We start from the raw sequence: 20650 nt of genomic DNA on the forward strand, positions 1-20650 counted from the left end.
AACTGAAGCTAATTTTCCTGTGTAAATTGTAAGTAAATAACATAATACTTAAACTTGCTCTAAGATAATTATATTTCATTTACCTTATTAATATTGAGAAATAAAAGACAAGGAGGCTTACTAAACATGCAAAGCGTATTACCTGTCTAAATCTTACCTTACTACCTGCACTGACTGCAGTTATGGGAATTCTAGAAAGGCCGTCTTCTAAAACACTTTTAGAAGCTTTGGAGAAAATAATGTCAATCTGAAATACTGCACAGTACTGCAATAGAATAGATGTAACAGAAAGTTCTACACACAAAAAAAATAATAAAGCTAAGTTGAAAGTGTTTGAAAAGAAACACTGTCTTACAAAGCTGGCTTCCATTCTGCTTGTAACTATGTGTTTTTTACCATATTTTAATGGAACACACATGATAAAGGAATGATTAACCAAGCAGAGGAAAACTGAGCGTGTCTAGTAATTCTGAATATCCCATAAAAATACTTGTCGTGTCTGCTAAAAAAATGGGTTATATTTCCTGTGAAGAGCCACATTAAATATGAACTTACTCAGTGTATAGGAAAAGGCTCAGAGATGGTAGCAACTTATTGCTGATGTAGTAATCCCACACTCAGTTTAAGAGTTTGTCTTCAAGACTGATTTAGTTTACACCTTGAGTGTAGTTCATTAATTATTTTGGAAACCTAAAAGCCATTTGACTGCATTCAGTAATGTGATTCATTATCCTTGCGTCAGAGGCTAATGCATAAAATGATGAAACTTAGAGAAGGATAACAGTGAAAGTGGTAGTAGGATCCTCGATTATTTTTCAGCTTGTAATTCAAGAAGTAGCCCTCCAAAATCTTCCGTAGTAGACAGGAAGTAACACCGTGAGGTGAGGAGGAGGAGATGCATGGGTTTTAGGTAATGAGAATGTGTTGAGGGAATTATCAGTGCTCCTTGGAGAATGTCTGTCCCATTCAGGAGTAGAATTATTTCCTTGTAGTACTACACTTCCTCAGTTATTTCACCTATCCATGATACTATTTAGAGAAGTGTTGACACCTTAAAATTTCACAGATCAAAAATTCTTACTCTCTGTCATGGAGCTAGGTATACAATAAGCATGTATGTTTTGTCCCCATACTGAAATTATGCTGTTTTAACAATTCAGTTTAAAGAAAGTAGGAAAACTTCCACAGGAAAAAATGTTTATTTTGGTATGCATTTATTTTGTATGATTTAGTATAAACTTAACACAGGGTTAGTTCCTTCTTTGCTATTATAATGCAATTTCAAAAAGGAGGGGGAAATAGCCCACAAATACCAGACCCTGAAATGTCATCAAATTTGTCCTATAAAACATGATTAGCTAGCCCAGTGGAACCATTCCCAGAGGGAGCAGGCACACGGAGTGGCAGCAGGCATTCTTCAATTAGGTGTGCAGCGGGCTGTGCTAGGACTTCGAATACTGCTACAGGTGGCAGAGTTGCAACAGTGGGCAAATAGTCTCCCAAGTGAGCTAATGTAGACTTTGCTTAAGAATCATTAACTAAATCCCTGTTTCTTTTCGTGGGAGCTTCAGCTGAAGTCACGTGACCTGATGTAAAACAAGATCATTGCCTATCAGTGCAAACATATGGCAAAGTCTGCCCATGTTATTACTTATCTCAAAGAGCGCAAGGGGGCCGTGACAGTTCAAGCAAAGCCTATTGGTGAGGGAGTTTCTGTGTGAGCCTTCTTAAAGAAGTGCTTCCTTTTTAATCATAATATTGTGTGGGAAAGCGCGCTAGACACTTTTCTCTAAGAGACCAGAAGATTTACATAATTCTTCTGCTTCTATGGAAAGAGAAGAAATGCGGATACAACATTCTGTTATGGCTGTAAGCTTTGCATTTACCTGTACTGTGGAAAGTTAGTTTCCTGTTTTCTGAGATGCATTTCTCAGAACAGGATGGTTTTGAAGATGACTTCAGTAGAAGTGGTGTTGCTGCCCACGAAAGGGTTACTTCTGGAATCTTGGTGAGTTTGACAGATTTATTGCTAAGTATGGGTATATAATTTCCTATAGTATAGTTAAAGTATATAAAAATTGACTGCCTATATTTAATAGTATGTGGAAGACTTTAATTAGGCATTCAATAGACTTACTTTGTTTTCCATTTTTGTTCCATAAGTGCTCTGTGCAGTACTAGGAGCAATCTTAAACCCCACTGGAAATCTTTACTAAGGAGCAAAAATGTTTATTTGCTTGTTTTTGCTGAGTAGACCTGATACTACAGTGGTCTTGTTTCACATGGTCATTTCCCATGAAATGACCCCCCTGTGCCCACCAGTCTTTTCAGGATACAAAATAGACACTAGTAAAACACTAGCTAAAATTTTTCTCTGGTTAAGGAAAACTCCTACCTCATAAATATATATACATACAAATATAGGCAAGATGAGATAAATTGAGGGAAGCCATTGCTATGCATGTTTTTAATTTTGTTTTTCTACCTAATCTCTTAAATGCAACTTCTTTACTGTTTACATCATGTAGCATTAGACTCTTTTAATCCTCTAAACGCATCTCAAAAGAAATGGGATATATAAATATCTACTCACTTGTAAGCTAAGATCTACGTTTAAGTAACTTTTTTTTGTGGTGATAGTTAAAATTCATGTTCTCTAAAGCTGTATCTCTCTAGAGCAATCTGATTGCCTTTGAGTAACTTGCACTCTGCTTTTTCTGTTGTTGAACTGGACATTTGTAGTGTTCATATTCATAGGGGTGCACCTGTATAAAAGGTGTTGGCTTCAAGAACACAAAAATCACACGATTTAGCTTTACTAAAGCAGTACTCAAAATGCATAGAAAATTCATGGACAGCCTTTTGATTATGTCTTGCACTTGTTTATGGATAATACTGAACAACATAAAATTATTCAAGAAAATGTGTTGGTTGGTTTTGTAGCAGCCAAAATAACATCTTTGTTAATAGTACATAGATATAATTCCTATCCACAAAACCTCCTGCTCATGTTATGCTAGTGTAAGCCTTTCCTGGTGATGAGTTTTGAAAATTTGGCTACCTATCATGTAGAACATGTCAGATGCTTGATCTGAACTGTAGTACAGTTTAATCATAATTTCTAAGTGCCATTCTATTTCTCACTGCTGTAACATGAGCAAGTCAACCAACATATGCAGGGCTAGTTTTAGTTTAACTGATTTGAGTATTTTGTAGATGGAGGAATAGAATTTTAAGTGCTTGAACTTTCAAAGTAATATTTTCTCTTCTTATTTCGTATTTAGTATTATGTTCTCTCAAAGAAAAGAAGAAGCAGTTTCAGTTTCTGCCTTTTGCAGTGTAATGGCTTCTTGCCAGGAAAAAATCTTTTTTGTGATATAGGACAGAGAGATTCCCCCATTCCAATTACAGTGGCACTTAGCTTAGTAATATTAATATATTGGGCTGTAAGAATTTTTGCATAAACGTTCAAAAATCAGCCTCTCTGGTCAAAAGTCACAAAAAGTGTGTTTCTGCTGTGAGACTGTAGGTATTGATAGCCTTTAAATTTGCTGTCCTGGAAGAGTAAGTAGTGGTGAGCTACATTAGCTTTTATTCATAGTTCTGGAATTTGACTACATCAGGTAATGTATATACTCTGTGTATCAAAATAAATAAAACTTTAAAGCTAAAAAGTATTGTGAAATATTGCCGCATTGCCCTTTTTGAGCTTGTCTTGTCCATCAGACTCTATCTTGAATTGCAGAACTGGAAATTGGAAATTTTTTAGGTTGTGAAGGTGCATTGCTCTTTACTTTTCTCTGCTTTCAGGACAATGACATTTAACAAAAGTTTACTAAGCATGAAATAAAGAGTCTTATTGAGGAAGTACTTTGTCTTACCAGTTGTTCTGTGATAAGGCTATTTCTGTCTCATTTGCAAGATGTAACACAGTACCATTTTATGATGTTTCGCTCTGTAGTCTGGTTCAGTACTGCTCACCACAAGTTTTCCAACAATGTGCATTAAAACTTAAAGCAAAAAAAAAAAAAACCCAAACCAAAAGCACCCCAAATTTTAAAATCTCCTAGGTGAGGCTCTATTGACGTTTGAGATAAATTAAACATCTCATGTTTCTCAGGTATGTAGTGGCGCTTTATTTCTATCTGATTATTTGTTTGCTACAGTTTGAATCTTCTTAAGTAACATGTTTATCTTACAAAGTGAACCATTATGTTTAAAGCTGAACTACAGCTTGGTAAGCAATGCTATAAATTAGTTTCTGTTCTACACTTTTGTTTACTTACAATGTACAAAACAATGTTTGCTTAAGACTTGGATCATAAAAAGCTTCTTTCCTTGTAAACATTGTTTTTAATACTCAATAGGTTCAAAAGTTCATAACTCTTTCACACATAAGAGGTTACTCTATTTATGTATGAACATAAAAGTTCATACATAAATGCTGTGAGCTACAGAAGTATAGCTGAGATCTCTAAAAGAGATAACTTTTGCTACAGGAAGGCAAGAGTATATGTAGAATAGGTGAATGCTTCAGTCTTGTGGGGTTTTTTTGGTGATTTTCTGTGGTTAGACAAGGTCAGTTAGCATGTATGTGAGGAAATCGAGATTATTTATCAACTGAATTAAATTCTTAGCAATTGGTGTGAAATTCTGATCTTTTAAACAGTTGCTACTGAAATGATAGAGAATTCCTTGCTAATGTGCATTTCTCAGTCCTGTTCACTGAAATGAAATATATGGAATGGCAACTCTATTAAGGACTTGTATCCCTGATTGTGCCAAACATTTCTTTTAATGAATTCAGTCTCCTTGGTGACGTGAAACCAAATGTTCTTTGCAATCCAATACCATAAACTTCTCTTGGAAGCGGCCAAGGTATAGCCATGAATGATAATGACTGTGTGTTGGAGATTTTTTCCTAAGATTAAGAATTAAGATTGACTGTCGTAGTGGAAGACTAATTGCTTAAACAGTAAGGCAGAGATACTGCTGCTTTTCCATCTTTGGTTACAGTTCCATGAGATGCAGCAAATATCTCACTTGTCAAAAGGAAGATGTTCAGTTCCCTGCCTTAGCCCTTTTTTTTTTTTTTTTTTTCTTTTTTCCCTCCTAGCTCTCTGGTGCCACTGTGTGTCTCATGACTCTGGTGTTTGTCAGTTCTTAGTCAAGAGCTAATCTAATTTACTAACCACTGAAACAAACAACAACAAAAGTGGGTAGACTTCTGCCAGTTGTGTCAGTGAGCTAAAATCAGCTTATTAAGAGGGTCAGATGGGGAAGAGTTGAAATGAGACCTCCCTTTTTTGCTATTATTTCATTAGCAAGCAGTCAATATTATAGTTGTACATTAAACTACTTAGAGATGAAACTGAATTTTATTAATTGCTGATGTTGATAGGGAGGCCATTCTACTAATCTCATTAGTCACTCAATGTCTGGCTGGTCTTTTTGTCTTCATCAACCATATTGTACAAAAGCTATGGGAGAAAATTCTCCAGTATGTTACTTAGTGTAGTAATTCTGTGGATAATTTCCAAACAGTTTTGAATTTGTTTTGGAAATACCTCATCTTTCTCCAAGTCTTGTGGAGAGGAAGGAAATTTTTTTTTTTTTTCAAAAATCTAAATACGATTCGGTAACGTATGTTAGGCTTGAGAAGCCTGAGATGGAGAAAAATACTTCCGTAGCAGCTCTAAGTCTGTAATTTTAGATTTCCTGCATGTTTATAATTATTTTGGTGCTGTTCAATGCTACAGAAGTAGCTTCCTTTTGAATGAATGCAGTATACCCTGTGTTACTGTAAGGAAGACTTTGAAGGCTCGGAACAGTAGTAATTGATTAATTACCTAGATCATGAAAGCATTTTCAGGAGGAAGAACTCTTGTTTTGTTTAGAGCCATTAAGAAGAATCCTAAACCTTGTTCAGAGGCTAATAAAAATAGATTAGCAAATAGACAAATTCACTGTAGACTTTTTTTTTTAGAAATATCATTTCACAATAGATTTTGTATAATTTAAGCCCTGTTATGTGTTCAGTGTTGTGTTTTGCTTGTTTGCAGTGGGTCTTTGTTTTCCCAAATGCTACCCTTAACTTCAGAGGCGTGCAATTTCTTGGATATATTTGAAATGAGGTTGTAGCAGTCTTTTGGGTGGGAGGCAGGAGAGGGCAGAATAAGAAAGGGTTGCAGTGAGGTTTGCATTAGAAAAACACCTTCATGGTTTTCCCTTCCCTTTCTATCAAAGCTCAGATGTTCAGAGAAATCTTTGGACTCCATTTCTTATTGGCAGTCATATTTCACATTATGTTCTTAGTCTGAAAGACTTGCAGTCATTCAAAATTCATTCACTTAAGAATTTTTAATGGATTAGAATGTGCCGTAAGCGATGCTATGTGTTCTTTGTTTATATTTCTTACTCCTTTCCAGTTTGGCTATAGTATGATCTTCTTATTGTGTGCGTGTTCCTTTCCTTGTATTCTGTCCTGAACTCCCCGATCTCATTTAGTAAGATTTCTTCACCTAGACTACATACCGTTCTTTTTCAATTTTCTGATGTCAAGAGTATGAACAACCACAAAAAAAAAAAGTAAAATACTTGTTTTCTCTGGGCTGAAACTTTGTGGAACCTGTGGAAAGTAGTTAGTGGGTAATTCTTTACACTTAAAATAATATATTTCATGAGTTTGTAAACTTGGGTAAGAATTTAGTGTTTATTCTTCGGGTGTAATTTCTGTTGAAATGATGGTTGTTAGCTAGGAAGCCATCTGCTCGAGGACAGGCAGTGTGTTCAGGACAAGGTCATGTTGCTAGATGCATTGTGCATTTGCAGAGCAAACTTTATACTTCGGTAGCTGTTTTAAATATAGATACTTACAAGTTTCAATAAGCTTCTTAGAGAAGTATACATTTTAACTATAGGTGATACTTACTGTGGTTTTATTGAATCAAAACCTAAGAGGAGACTCTCAATAACTTTGAATATTTGGCATCTTCTACCACAGGTGGAAGTCTTGCTTGCCTCAGTTCTAACTTATGAGGGTCAATGGCAGTGCTCATTATTTTTATGTTGCAAGAGATTTTAGTACTTGTTTTATGGCAAATAAATTCACTGGTGGTGTACTTTCCTTTATATAGAAGGAAAACTGGATTTCTTCCATATTTGTTTTCTCTGTACTCATTCTCAAACTCCTGTCTCCCATTAGATCTTTTGATAATTTTTTAAGGTGACTGCCATTTTTAAAATATGGAAGGGTTGCATTAGGTACACTATACATAACTTTTTCTGACTTCTAAGATTATTTCTTTTCTGCATCCTTATGTACAGTTATCTCCATTTTCAGTAGAGAATAAATTGTATCAAATAGGCAGTCTTCAGAGTATGAATTTGTCTCTAGCTTATCCGAGTAGTTAAGCATGACTTGAATCTAGGCTTTGGCATTTAAAAATTACATGCTTCAGAATTTACTTTAAATTATTTAAATAATCATATGTTCAAGTTAATAAGCTGTTAAGAATAGGTTTTATAACTCCAGTGACTGCTAGTAATATAAGAATTGGCTCAAAATTCTGTTGACTCGAAGGTGTTTGTGTAAAGCCTGTTAAAATAATCAGAGTAATTGATAAATGACACTGCACATCTGTTTAGATGTTTTTTTTAAAAATTGATTTTAAACTTTTTATGTCTTTAAAATTTATTAACTTTTTTTTTTCTTCCTCTCCCTTAGTCTCAGACTATGAACTACGTAGGACAACTTGCAGGACAAGTCCTGGTTACTGTGAAAGAGCTGTACAAAGGCATTAATCAAGCAACCCTTTCAGGATGCATTGATGTCATTGTGGTCCGGCAACAAGATGGTACATACCAGTGTTCTCCTTTTCATGTCCGATTTGGGAAGCTTGGTGTATTGCGCTCTAAAGAAAAAGTGGTAAGTTCAGAAAGTGGGCCAAAACAAAGTTTTGAATACCAATGCATTCCCTTTTTTTCCTCCCTTCCTTCCCCCACACCCCGCCCCCCCTGCAAGTTAGCAGGCTGATTTAGTACAGAGCAGTTTCTCATATATGCAGTACAGAGTGATAGTTTTGGAATACGAAGCAGAACTTCCTGTTGTAATTTCGGGAAAAAAAAAAACAAAACCATCACTATGAAAGAAAAGCTTTGACAGCTCTTGAGCTGTGCAAAAAGAATAATGCAAACATACAGACTTCACAATCGTAAAATATTTAGATGGCTATTTACTTGTTTAAGCATGCTGGGAAAGAAATGCTTGATGTCATTTTACTCATCCCTGATGTTGCAAGCAACTATTTTTGGAATGTCTGGAGGATAAATAGAGCATATCTGAAGGGTTGGTGACCTATCATAAATATTACTCCTTGTTAGCTCTGTTCAAGGTTGATATGCCGTAGAAAATGCAGTTATTAAGCAGGACTGAAGCTTCATTCACTCATGAGTATATTGAAAAAAAACCTGGTACAATTACTTACCCAGCCAGTCTGAGACTGTGGCGCTAGCAGAGTGGATTGTTATGCCATCCCCTTTCCATAGGCTTTAGTAATTGTGCCTAGGGAGTCAGTTTGATGGGGTTGTAAATTTGACTAAAAAATGGACCTATTGTGGGAAACTTTACGTTACTCTCAGCAGGGAGTACTGTGTGTCTGGCAGTATTGCCTGTGGGTCTGCTACCAAAGGATGGATTGATTTAAACAGATCATAAAACCTCAGGATTATGTGCTGCTTTACTAAGAAGTGAAAGGACACTGCAGGAAACTACCTGCATCTTTATATTTTGGCTGTAAAAGGAGAATAAAGTGCAACTAAGAGAGCAGTTACGTTAGGGCATTTTTTTGTTAACAGTCGTACTGGGAGTTATATGCATTAAAATTGTAAGTTTATCATAGTAACACAGGCTAACAGCAGTTTTCTTGTTTCATATTTTTGTTTTGATTTCCCACTTGCTAGTGTTTTTCATAATGAGCACACTGATGACACAAAGTTGTTTTTTCCTAAACAGTTCTGCGACGAATTACATTACAGTTTTTCATCAAGGTACAAGAGAGGTGGTGTAGCTGTACTTTTTCTAATGTCTAAGATACGCTTACAACAGGAGTGGTCTGAAACTTGAGCTTACTAAATGTCTTTAAGTACACTTCTGAAGAGCTCAACCAAATTTGAGAGAATTTCAGCTTCCAGGTACCTCGAAAAAGGTGTTGAGTAGTAGAAACATCTACATTGGTACCTGCTGTACTAGGCTGTCAGCGTAGTTCTCAGCTTTTGCTTGAGGGGCTGGCTGCTGCTTCTTGCTCCCTTCATCCTTGGAGTTGTTGTTCTGCATTTGAATATTCTTTCAGTAGTCAATTGAATGTTTATTACTGCATTGTGTGTGCATTTTTCTCTGGCAAATTCAGTGTTCCACTCAAATATGAAATATTATGAAGCTAAGATCAATTGGTAGTCTCAAGCTGTATGGGAACACAAAATACACTTATCTGTGTTTCAGCTGTTCTTGAGATGTATACTGGAGTGTGCAGAAATCAGCATGAGGTATAGGTACTAAAATTAGGGATGTTTGTCTGTCTAAACCAGCTTAAAGAAGTAAATTTTTTTTGAAGATTCATGCTATTGAATTGGAAAATCAAGAAAATATTTTAAGAATAAACTGTTCAATAGTGAAATAAATACTGTTTTCAGATCAAACCCATTAATTTCTTGTGGGGAAAAAGAAAAACTGTATCTTAGTGATTTGAATATAGTCCTCATGCATTTGGGTTATCTACCTGTAATTTATCATCTCCTGTGATTGGTTTTCCTTGTCTAATGTTTTTATTCTCATAAATAGGTGAATAACGAAGTGGATTTGAATACATGGATTCTGTCTTAGCACTGTGGGGATTTTTTATTGGCAGTCCATGTGCCAATCTTAAAACTAGTCCCCTTTCCTTTTTGACTGTTCATTTCATATCATGATAGCTAACTACGGATATGAGTATCCATATTGTAATGCTAGCTGTGTGGCTTGGGATGTAATTCATTCTTTTGTATTGACAAGAAACTAGAACTGGAGTAATGTACATATTTGTTATCTCATAGCAATTACAGTATTTAACTTGATCTCCTTTTGATAGAAGTGTCTAAATTATATATAACCTGAAATGCTATTGGCATTTTCTACAGTAAGGCAAGTCCATCGTGTATCTATCTGACATGTATTAAATTATTTTTAATTAGCTAGGCTAAGCGCAGATGTAGAGATACCATAAGATAAGCAGATTTACTGAAAATTAATGTAACTTTATCTGAATATTGAATGTACTTTCTTTGGAAAAAATTGGGATGGAACTTAACTGGATGCTCAAGATTTCACAAAGAGGAGAAAGTAAAATAGTTGTATCTTGATTTTAGAAAGACACTTGTTTTTTTCTTTTATTTCATACATGTGGGAAAGGATAATCGCTCCCTCCTGTGCAATGTAATCTAAGTTAATGTACCTTTTTATCAGAATATAAAACATTTTTCCACAGATGAAAGCACTATTGTTGCAAAAGGGTTGTGGTCCTATGTCGTATCCCCATAAACTCGCAAGCAGGAAAATCTGAAGCAACATTAACTGAGTTGCAGCAATAATTGTGGCAAATATTTATCCTGTTGAAACAGAGTCTGCCTCCAGGAGGCTTCCAGTTTGTTGTCTTGAACTTCTGGTGTTCAGGACTCGGATTTGTAGTAGGCCCCAGTTCAGGTTGAACTTTTTAATGTGTGAACGTGAACAGTCTCATTCATCCTTCATCATTCTTCCAGGAAATAAATACTAGATCAATTATTATTATTCATGCTTCTAGCTCTTCCGATTAGTTGATCAAGATTCAGTCTTCAGATGTTTGGGGTTTTTTTCCCAATTTTTGGTGTAGGTGTTAGGCTCTCTGCTAGGAGCATAATGCATTTTGGAGGTTAACAAAACAAAGATGATTATTATAACAGACTTCCTTCAGAAAGCAGAGGGAGGAGAAAGATATATGATTATACAATGGAACAAAGTTTACTCTCAGTGACGTGGGCCTTGAGGTCAGTGCTTTCCACTGTGATGAATTATTTACATTAAATTGTCTCTTTCCACAGATTGATATAGAAATAAATGGTGATGCTGTTGATCTTCATATGAAACTGGGTGACAATGGAGAAGCTTTCTTTGTACAAGAAACTGAAGAGGAAAATGTAAGGCTTTTGTGCTTCATGGTGGCTACAATGCGGTACTGTTGATAATATTGTAACTTTTATGAAGGGTGTATTTTCTGTGACTGAATCTTAACAGCACTTTCATATGCTGCCAAAATGCTTGGTGTTTTGTGAAATTCTGCTACCAGTGATAAAAAAGTAACTAATTCTTTTTTATTATTCTTATTATTTTATTAGAGCTTTATTTGAAATATTAGTTGATTACTTTTTTACTTTGTTTCTTGTTCACTGCGGTTACAGTTGCACATCACACACAGATTGCAGTGACTTATAATAATAACTTTGGCCTTAAGTTCTTATGGCTTGTGTTACTGACCTCTGTATACTGATAAAGCTTATCTAATTTGGTATATTTTTAATTTGTCTTACAACTTTTTATTACAGTTTTTCACAATTTTATCTATGAAACTTTCACTAGTTAACAGTAAATTTGACTTGAGAATTCTTGTATTCTAATACAGTAATTATTTTCCCAAGAACCTATTGTGGCTGGAAGCTCATGAGCCTCTGAAAAAGAGGAGTAATGGTTCATTTTTAGTCTGATTTCCTAAGGATTTGAGACCTATGTAATCACAAAATTACAGCTCCATCCTGAGCTTTGGTTTTGATCACTTTTGAATCTCATGGCATTTTTCAGCAAGGCAGAAGGAAAGAATTTCTACATACAAAGTTCTAAAACAAAATTCTTCTAAGACAAAATTCTGTCTCAGTGAAGTAACAGATGAAGAATTCATTTCCTGTTGCTATCAGTAATCAGAGTCTTTCAAGGAAATTAGCTTGATCCACTTTTTAGTTTAGGGCGCTACTTGTTTACTGGGAGGGATTGGTTGCAGGAAACTGTCACTTTGAAATAAGTTAAATATAATTTAAAGCAGAAAGAGAAAATAAGCAATAAGATCCTGAATGATAACTTGGGGTAGGAGTTCATAACACTTAAGAGAAAGGAAGGTTGGGTTCTGATTTAGCGTACACCATGACTAAAATCAAAACTGAAAGCTGTGTTTATAGAAGTAGGCTGTGTCAGCCATTGATGGGAAGTGATCAGTCTTCAGACTGTCAGAAAGCAAGGGTGATAACCACTACCTTTGTCCCCAGTACAATGTTTTAAAGAAGCTATCACACTTGCTTAGTATATTCTCATTTATAACAAGAATGCCTTATCTGTGAATAACGTGTTCTGGAAAGCTGGTAGTTATGCTGAAACTATAGATTGAGTTAGCTACAAAGCAGAGGACTGAGATTTTTTTTTTTAGTGCTTTTAGACATTTTTTTTTCTCCCAGTATTTCTGCTACTGATCAACTTGACTTTGTGGTCACCTCTTGAAGCTGTGCTTTAAGATATAAATGATAAAACTCTCATTGAGTTCTTAATGTATTCAGAAAGGTTCATCCGAGTGGTCAGTCTTTGCTGTTTTCATATCTTGACATTCAAAAGTAACACCACATGCCTCAATTCATGTAAATCAGGACTATTATAATGTAACATTCAGGCATCATTTTTCAGCCAGTTTTCTTTTAACTTTTCTTCTGGTTTGTTTGTTTGGTTTTGTTTTTATAATTCTGTCTTGTTATTCTGGGTTATTTATTAATAATTGTATAGGATATTCACTTTATTTTAGGTGGTATTATTTTATGTGGAGATTTTTCACAATGCAAAAATCTGTGAGTCATTAGTGCTGTATTTTGTTCTTCTTTCTCTGCTTTACTTTATAACCAGTGGAACAAAACTTGATCTGTAACTCTTAACTCAATGGAAAAATTGAATTTAATATTAAGAAGTAGCAGTTCAGACTTTGAACACATCAAAAGTGGTATCAGTGCTGTGGCTGTTTCTGATACAATGTAGTTCTTGACTAATCTGCATAAAAGTTCTGTAAAACAACAGGCATCTTGTATTTATTTATACACTTGCCATGAAACTGAGCCCATAACTCTTTCTCCCTAGTATGCAAATTCCATTCTCTTCTACTTTTGTTCTACTTTGTCTTTATTCTGTCACAGTGCTTTTCTTTCAGTTTAGGTGTCATTATTTTTAAGGTTTTTGTTGTGATGTGTGTAAGCATCAGGTAGTTGATTGGTAAAGCTTTTCTTTCATTTGAATTGTTCCTTCCACGGACAGTGAGTTGTAATTAATTGAGGGTTGGTGTTTGCTTGTGGGTTTTAACCTGAGTAAATTATAGTTGAGTTTTTCTTTTTGAAAGATACTTTACATAAATAGTGTCTGACATGGATGACAAGACTGAATGCTCCCTCACTAATTTTGTGGGTAACACTGAACTGGGATGAGAGGTAGACAGTCCAGAAAAAGAGCCACCACATAGAACCAACTTGGCAGGCTGGGAGAGTGGACCAACAAGATTTGCACAATATTTAGCCAAGATATATATGAAGTTCTGCATCTAGTTTGGAAGAATTCCCCACAGCAGTACAGGCTGGCGTCTGACTGCATAAAATGCATCTCTGCTGGAGAGGCCGACAGCATGCTGTGGCAGCAATGAAGGCAAACATGTCCTAGGCTTCATCAGCAGGAGCAGAGCCAGCAGATAGAGGGATGTGGGATTGTCCCACTCAGTACTTGTTAGGCCAAACCTGGAACGCAGTTCTGGCCTGCTGAATTCTGGTCTCCTCCAGTTCAGGAGAGAAAATAGGAGTCCAGTGGAGAACCACCAATATGATCAGAGGTTTGGAGAAGTTAACATGGGAAGAAAAGTTGCTGGAATTGACTGTGTTCAACCTAGAGAAGAGAAGGCTCAGAGGGAATCTAACCACAATCTTGCAATACCTACAAGGTAGTTGTAGAGTAGACAGAGGCACTGTCTTTACAAGGGATGCCTGGTGATAAGACAAGGGGCACAAGGGGGAAATACTGTCTGGATATAAGAAAAATTCTTCACTATGACAACAGTATAACACAAGAACAGGTTACCTAGAGAAGAGGCAAACTCTCCCTTACTGGAAGTACTCAACATTTGGCTTGACAGGCCCTGGATAACCTGACCTAAGGCCCTAGTTTCACCAGAAGATCGGACCAGAGGATTTCCAGATGTCACTTCCAACCTACACCTTTTTATGCATCTGTTTCAAAATTAGTAGACAGCAGTGGATTTAATTAGCCTATTTTTATTAACACATTTACTAAGCATGGATAGAGCTGGTGTGCTCAAGGGCAGATAATTTCAAAAACATTCCACTGACTGGAATATTTGTTCTGTTTTGCTTACAAAATCAGTTGTATGTGTCTGAAACTGTAAGAATACTAACATTCATTTTCCTGAACTTCTGTAATCCTTTTAGTGAACTTGAGTCCTTTCTGGATATCAGCCTCATACTGCTGGGCTATTGTATGGTTTTGTGTTTAAATATAGATGCAAGGTTTAATCTGTGACTAACAGCTATCCTGGATGTACAAAAGAAAGTAAAAAAATTAGTCTGTTCTTTGTTTTCTTTTTTTGTTTAGGAAAAAGTACCTGCATATTTGGCAACATCTCCAATACCCACTGAAGACCAGTTTTTCAAAGACACTGACAATCATTTGAAATCAGATGAAAATGAGAGGACATGTGTAAACTCAGAAATTCCACACCCTGTGGAAACAGAGACTGTGTTCACCCCAGGTTCTGTGAAAAAGAAAAAAAGAAGAAGAAAGAAATACAAACAAGATAGCAGGAAGGAAGATCAGATCTCTTCTGCTGGGACGGAAGAGATTTTTGAAATGGAAATAAGCTCAGATGATGAAAAAAGTGTTCAACCCCTAAGGTAAACTGTCAGTCCTTTGTGACTGCTTTCACTGTTATCACTGAACATTTAAAAGGTGACTTGTACCTTTTCTCTATGCAAGGAATGCATGTTTCAATAGGCTATGGGTAGACTTTTCCTCAAACAAACAAAACTGCAAACCATTATATTCCACATCTTTACAGATTCCTTCAGGTTGGGCCATTCTGTTATGAACATGAAATCAAATTAAGCCCATTCGAGTGAAGAAGCATTATCATGATCTGTCGTGTGACTGAGAAGTTTCAGTGTAATTTCTTTGATGAAGCAGAGTGGTCTTGTAGTGTGTTTGGTAACTTCCACATAAGCTGCAGTGTGGGACGCCTGTAGTACGCCACATCTGAACTTGACTTCTCTGTACTTTGGAAACTGAAAGCTACAGAAACGAATGCTCCTTCGCATTAGTAAAGAGAATTTTTTGCATGTATGTAGTCATAAAGCAGGGGGGAGTCAGCCTTGTATTTTGAAGTGGATAAACTACTAGTAAAGTAGAGCTTGCAGTAAAGTGGTAGCACATACTAATAAGCTGAAGAAACTTATATGAGTAATAACTTTCTTCTGTAACTGTAATCTTTCCTATCAAGCAAATTAATGCTTATAATCCAGGAAAGGCTTACTCATCAGTTTTCTGTGGAAGTTTCTCAGGCTACTTAACAAAAGAAGTTGACTTAGTTTTTAGACAAAGCTAGCGGCTTTATCGGACAGCATTACTGTTAAATGTGGTACTGTCTGAAGAAGTTCAAGATCTTGTCTGGGAATTGGAAGAATGTTTTGGTATAAGAGAACAGATTATAACTGAAAAAACTCCTTTGGTGTGGGTCTTCAAGGGAGTCTCAGATTAAATAAGAACTGGTCAAAAAGGTTAGTGCCAACAGAAAAACGGGAATCTGTTAAAAACATGAATTTGTTATCACACCTATGACCAATAAAACACAACAAATAAAATTTGGATTTTCAAATGTTTTCTAGAATGTCTGTGGCTTTCTTAGTTCATTCACCTTACTTTTTTGCTGTCATTTGTGTCAACAAATTGTCATTTAGATATTTACTGCTATTTTGAAATCTGGGAATTGGCATGTTTGGTTTGAGATTTTTTTTTCTTCTCCTTTTTTTCCACTTTTAGAAAAACAAGATCTTTGTTCAGTCTTCAGTGTGAAAGTATTAAGACAACAATAACTTGTCATAGTGAAACCACCAAAAATATTTTTAAAAATAACCATCAAGTACAGGAAGAGAGGAAGATATAACCCATGAATTGTTTATTCTTTATTTAATAAATTATTACAAATGTATGAAGAATTTAAGCATGTCATGACAATAATGGCTGTTTTCATCCAGTGTTCAGAATTCATATTGCTAATGTAGCAATTACCTTCATTTGACTAGAGATGAATAAAAGCTTGTAGGTTTGACTGAAATGTCAAATGTTTAGTCATAGCTGAACCATTGTGTTCATGTGACCATGGTGTTTCCGTAAAGGTTACTCTGCTTTGTGGGTTAGTTTTTTTTTTTTGGACTCTCTAGAATGAAAGATTGAAAAAGCTTTTTATTTGAAAACCACATTTTTAACATATATATATATATCTCTAAAGAGAAACAGCAGTAGAAATGCATTCTCAATCAGAGAAGAGTGTTATGATGTGAAAGGAAGAAAATTTTATAAAAGAATGCTTATTTATTGTGAATGGCAATTAAATGCAGGACTGAAAAAATACATTGTAGTGATGAAAGGCCAGAGACAGTAGATTTGTGGCTATGTGTCTGTTAGTGAAGTTCATATACAGTTGTTGCAGTGACCTACCAAGGCAGAAAATAAAATGCCTTGCAATAGGCATACACTGTTTTCTTCTCAGCTAAAGAGATGTGAAAAAAGATTCGTAAGCTTTCTTTTCACATCCTGCAGGGATGTAAGGTGACATCAGCTGCTTTGTTTTGTTTTGGAGTTTTTTTTGTAGTTATAAATGCATGATTCTTGGGGGGAAAAAAAAAGATTAAAAAAAGAAAGAAATAGAAACTTAAATAACTGTTATTAGACATAGCTTCAGATTTCAAAGTGAAACTGAGACAGAAAAAGGAAGGCTGATGTTCCAACAGGAAGGTCAAAAATTCAGCCACAGATACCATTATGTACTGTCTTATCTAGTTCTATTCTTATAAAGTGAAAAATAAGCTGTTTCCTGTTCCTTGGGAAAATCCATTTCCAATTGTTTATACAAGTTCTTTAAAAATATCTCCTTTGGCTTTTCTCGCTATGATTTTTGGTATGTTAGTAGTGCTTGACTTACCTAAAATAATACCAGGAGGACTGAGATTACAGTGTGTACACTCAGAAATAGAGGGCATTAATTCTCCACTGCTAATGGTGTTAAAGAGTTAAAGTAGTTATCTGTCTCTAAAATCTTATATATTTATTTTACATGTTTATTTAGACCATGTATAAAGTGGATAGGATGAAAAAAACTGATAGCACTGTTTATGAATGTTATGAAGTGAATAGCTTAGAATTGATAGTGCAACTCAAAGTTATAAGTTAATGCATACTGATTTTTCCCTCTTACTTTCAGTAATCTTTGACTACATTTGGATTTTTAACCTTCAAGTTTATCCATTTATGGATGAAATTTAATTTTTTTTTTGATGCTTCATATGAACTCATTTGGTTGCTAATTTCCACTGAATAAAATCTGTTCAGTACCACCTGTGTGTCATCTTGCCCCCTCTGAAGTCAAAATATTGAGGATGTCTCTGTAATAATTTTTTAATATGTTTCCTTAATTATTCAATAATACTTTTTTCCTCTTTTGGAGATACTTAGCACTGGATATAGTATATATATATAGCTTGGTTTATGAATATGAAGGATGGACAATCTCTGCAGGTCTCATCTCAAGTCAAGCTGTTACCATCGTGTTTCATAGTAACAGAAGTGGAGCTATTAAGACATATTTAGGGTTCAGTGTTTAACATCATCTAGTCTTCCAAATGAAAGACTTCCATAGATAGAGGTAGATCACTGTATCTGCTTAGGGTCTTTGGGCTGTATTAAGTAAGCATGTAAATTCTAAATATTTATGTATTTTAATAGATAATGTTAAAATATTTTCTTTTGTCTGTACATAAGAGAAATTAGTGTTAGCATTCCAAAAGAAGTCCAGTGCAACCGTGCTGCTAATGGAAGAAAAATGCTTTTTCTTTTTTCTTTCATATAATGGCTTGAAGAAATTTGTACTGCATTTTACATTCAAATTTCAGGCTTATTTTCCTTCTATTTTATCCACCGTGTAGCCATGATGCCCCTGATCTAACCTCAAAACCGGTTAGTTGTATCCTGAGAACAGCTATTTATTCTGTTAAATTCAGCAAGCTGGAAAATGATTTGGAGTACTTACGATGGAAATATTTAAAAGGGACTTGTGTGTAAAATACAATGCTTGCCTGCTCAGTGCGTCTTACTGTTGGTTGCGTTTTGTTGTTTGTTTTTTGAGGGTTGTTTTTGGTTATAGATACAGAGCAGACTTCCCTGTGTAAAGCAAACCCCACTGCTAGAAAAGCGCTTTTTACTACTTCTTGTAGTTCATGTTAATTTGTAAATTCTTGGGTAAATTGTGAGGCTAGTACTTACCCCTATTTTCGTACTGGTGTTAATTTGTAAAATATGCCGTCAAAAAGTGCATTGTCAAAACTCCTTTTTCTATTTAATTTTTTCAGTTTTTCTAGGGTTTACATAGTAAAGGTTATGTATGAATCTCTGTTCATCTTTGGGTTTTGATTAATATCAGCTGGCTGTATAAACTGATATCATTTATGCTGTTGTGATTTCTTCAATGTTAACTTACATGTCAAGAGTAGTAGTTTTTTAACAGTATTTTCAAGTATTAATAGTTTTTATATCTATTATAAGTTATATAAAGATGTGTTGTAAACAGTGAATTCTTCACACTACACAATTCTTTCTTTTGATCTTGAATTTTTAATAACATAAGTAACTTTTCCAGCTGAATTAGTAATGCAGATTTCTTGTAGCTGACTTAATGTCCCATGTATCTCAACAGAGGATCTTCAAATTCATCACCAAAGGGTGAAGAACAAAAAGAATCTTTGATTTATCACTCAAAGGATCATTACCCCCTATCTGATGGAGACTGGTCCCCTCTGGAGAAGTAAGTCACTTTGTAATGTCATCATAGGTGTAAGGATGAATAATTATTACAAAATTAATATGCATTTTTAGTCATATTTTTTCCTGATCTGTCAAACTATCAAACATGCCTAAGTTGTGATATCAAATACTCCTTTTGATACTTGGAACTTTTTGTCTTTTTGTTTTTTCTCTCAAGTGAAAAAAATCTTTCTTATTAAAATTCACTATTAGAGAAAGAAAATACAGTATATAAGATTTCCTTAGGTTAAGAAGGGTATGGAGACTGAATATGTTCCCTGTCTTTCACCCTAGTGTAAGTAACATTTGATATGCCATAAAGCAGAAGTGTTGAGTATGTAAGTTAGAATTTGCCAGGTGAAATAATGCAAATTACTTGAGGTAAAGCTAGGTCCTTCCCTTGAATCATAGAATTGTCTAGATTGGAAGGGACCTTTACTAATTACTGGAGTACTAACTGATACCAGAAGCGGTATCAGTTGATCGTGGATTCTTACAAATGATGTAATACAGCCCAGCAGTCAGTTTTCAGTTATAGTGACTAGGGGACTTCTGTTTATACGTACAAGCTCTTCAGTTTCTAATGATCATGCTATTATATTCCCCTTGCATTCAGTTTCTAGATTTTTCAAGACTCACCCTTTGAATTTCACCACTCTAACATCAATCTCTGTTTGCTCAAGAAAGCATTCTGTCCCTATGTGGTAGTACTTGAGGTGAATTTCATACTTTTCCTGAACATTAGGTATGGGGAAGGGCATATATATATAGCACATAGCATGCTAAGCAGTGTCTTGATTCGTCTTAACTCTTTGGTGAGTGTCTGGTTTTACTGCTTTTCAGAGGACTCTGTTCTTCTGTATCAGTAGATGGTAGTACAGAATGGAAGAGAGAGATTCAGCAGATACTTCTTGAGGTGCATAAAATCCCTCTGCTTCGGGTGTTTGTAGGGCTGTGGCCTCAGTAGAATCAGAATATACCACACCATGGTTGGTGCCTGCTAATTCCCACAGTGCATACTTTGTTAATGAATAGAAGCAGTTGGACAGGAAATCCCATTATCATTCCTTTTTATGCTTTGGGCTGCCAACCACATCCTTAGTTGTACTTGATGAGATGTAGTCTTCAAACGTTCCCCAAAGGTTTGTGGTTTTGTGACTGTAGAGCAGTCAGTGTTTGACCCTGAGGATTGACACGGTGTTGTATGGATTATATACCCTAGATAATTGTAGCATAGAGGCTGATACTCCTTTCCAGTTCATAAAACTCTAGCTAACATAGACCAGCAGGCTATATCTGGGAGATACAATTCATGCCTCTCTTCTTGTTTAAATATTAGGGGATAGTCTGCTCTAACAACTTGTTTGTGCATCGTGTGAGATACCTAGGCTATAGTTTGGGGTTTTTTTAACAAGAAGAACAAGAAGCTAGCCAGTACAAATTGCGGTGTAACAGAGAAATGGGCAATGTTCCTTTCCCCCTTTTTTT

General features: G+C 35.4%; 1 protein-coding gene across 4 annotated transcripts in view; it reads left to right on the forward strand.

The window, feature by feature from the left end:
- Positions 1-20650, forward strand: part of LPIN2 (lipin 2) — a 46215-nt gene that overhangs the window by 6725 nt on the left and 18840 nt on the right. Inside the window, exons 1-5 of one of the 4 annotated variants that reach the window (XM_014938575.1) lie at positions 1669-2008; positions 7727-7927; positions 11113-11208; positions 14687-14985; positions 19056-19163. In XM_014938575.1, the coding sequence (XP_014794061.1) occupies positions 1922-2008; positions 7727-7927; positions 11113-11208; positions 14687-14985; positions 19056-19163 (791 nt within the window). In that variant the 5' untranslated portion in view covers positions 1669-1921. Of the gene's footprint in view, positions 1-1668; positions 2009-7726; positions 7928-11112; positions 11209-14686; positions 14986-19055; positions 19164-20650 lie in introns of those variants that run through there. The other 3 variants (XM_014938576.1, XM_014938574.1, XM_014938578.1) reach the window with 3 other exon arrangements.

The sequence above is a fragment of the Calidris pugnax genome, unplaced genomic scaffold (genome assembly GCF_001431845.1).
Source record: "Calidris pugnax isolate Ruff unplaced genomic scaffold, ASM143184v1 scaffold13, whole genome shotgun sequence".
NCBI classification, from domain to species: domain Eukaryota; kingdom Metazoa; phylum Chordata; class Aves; order Charadriiformes; family Scolopacidae; genus Calidris; species Calidris pugnax.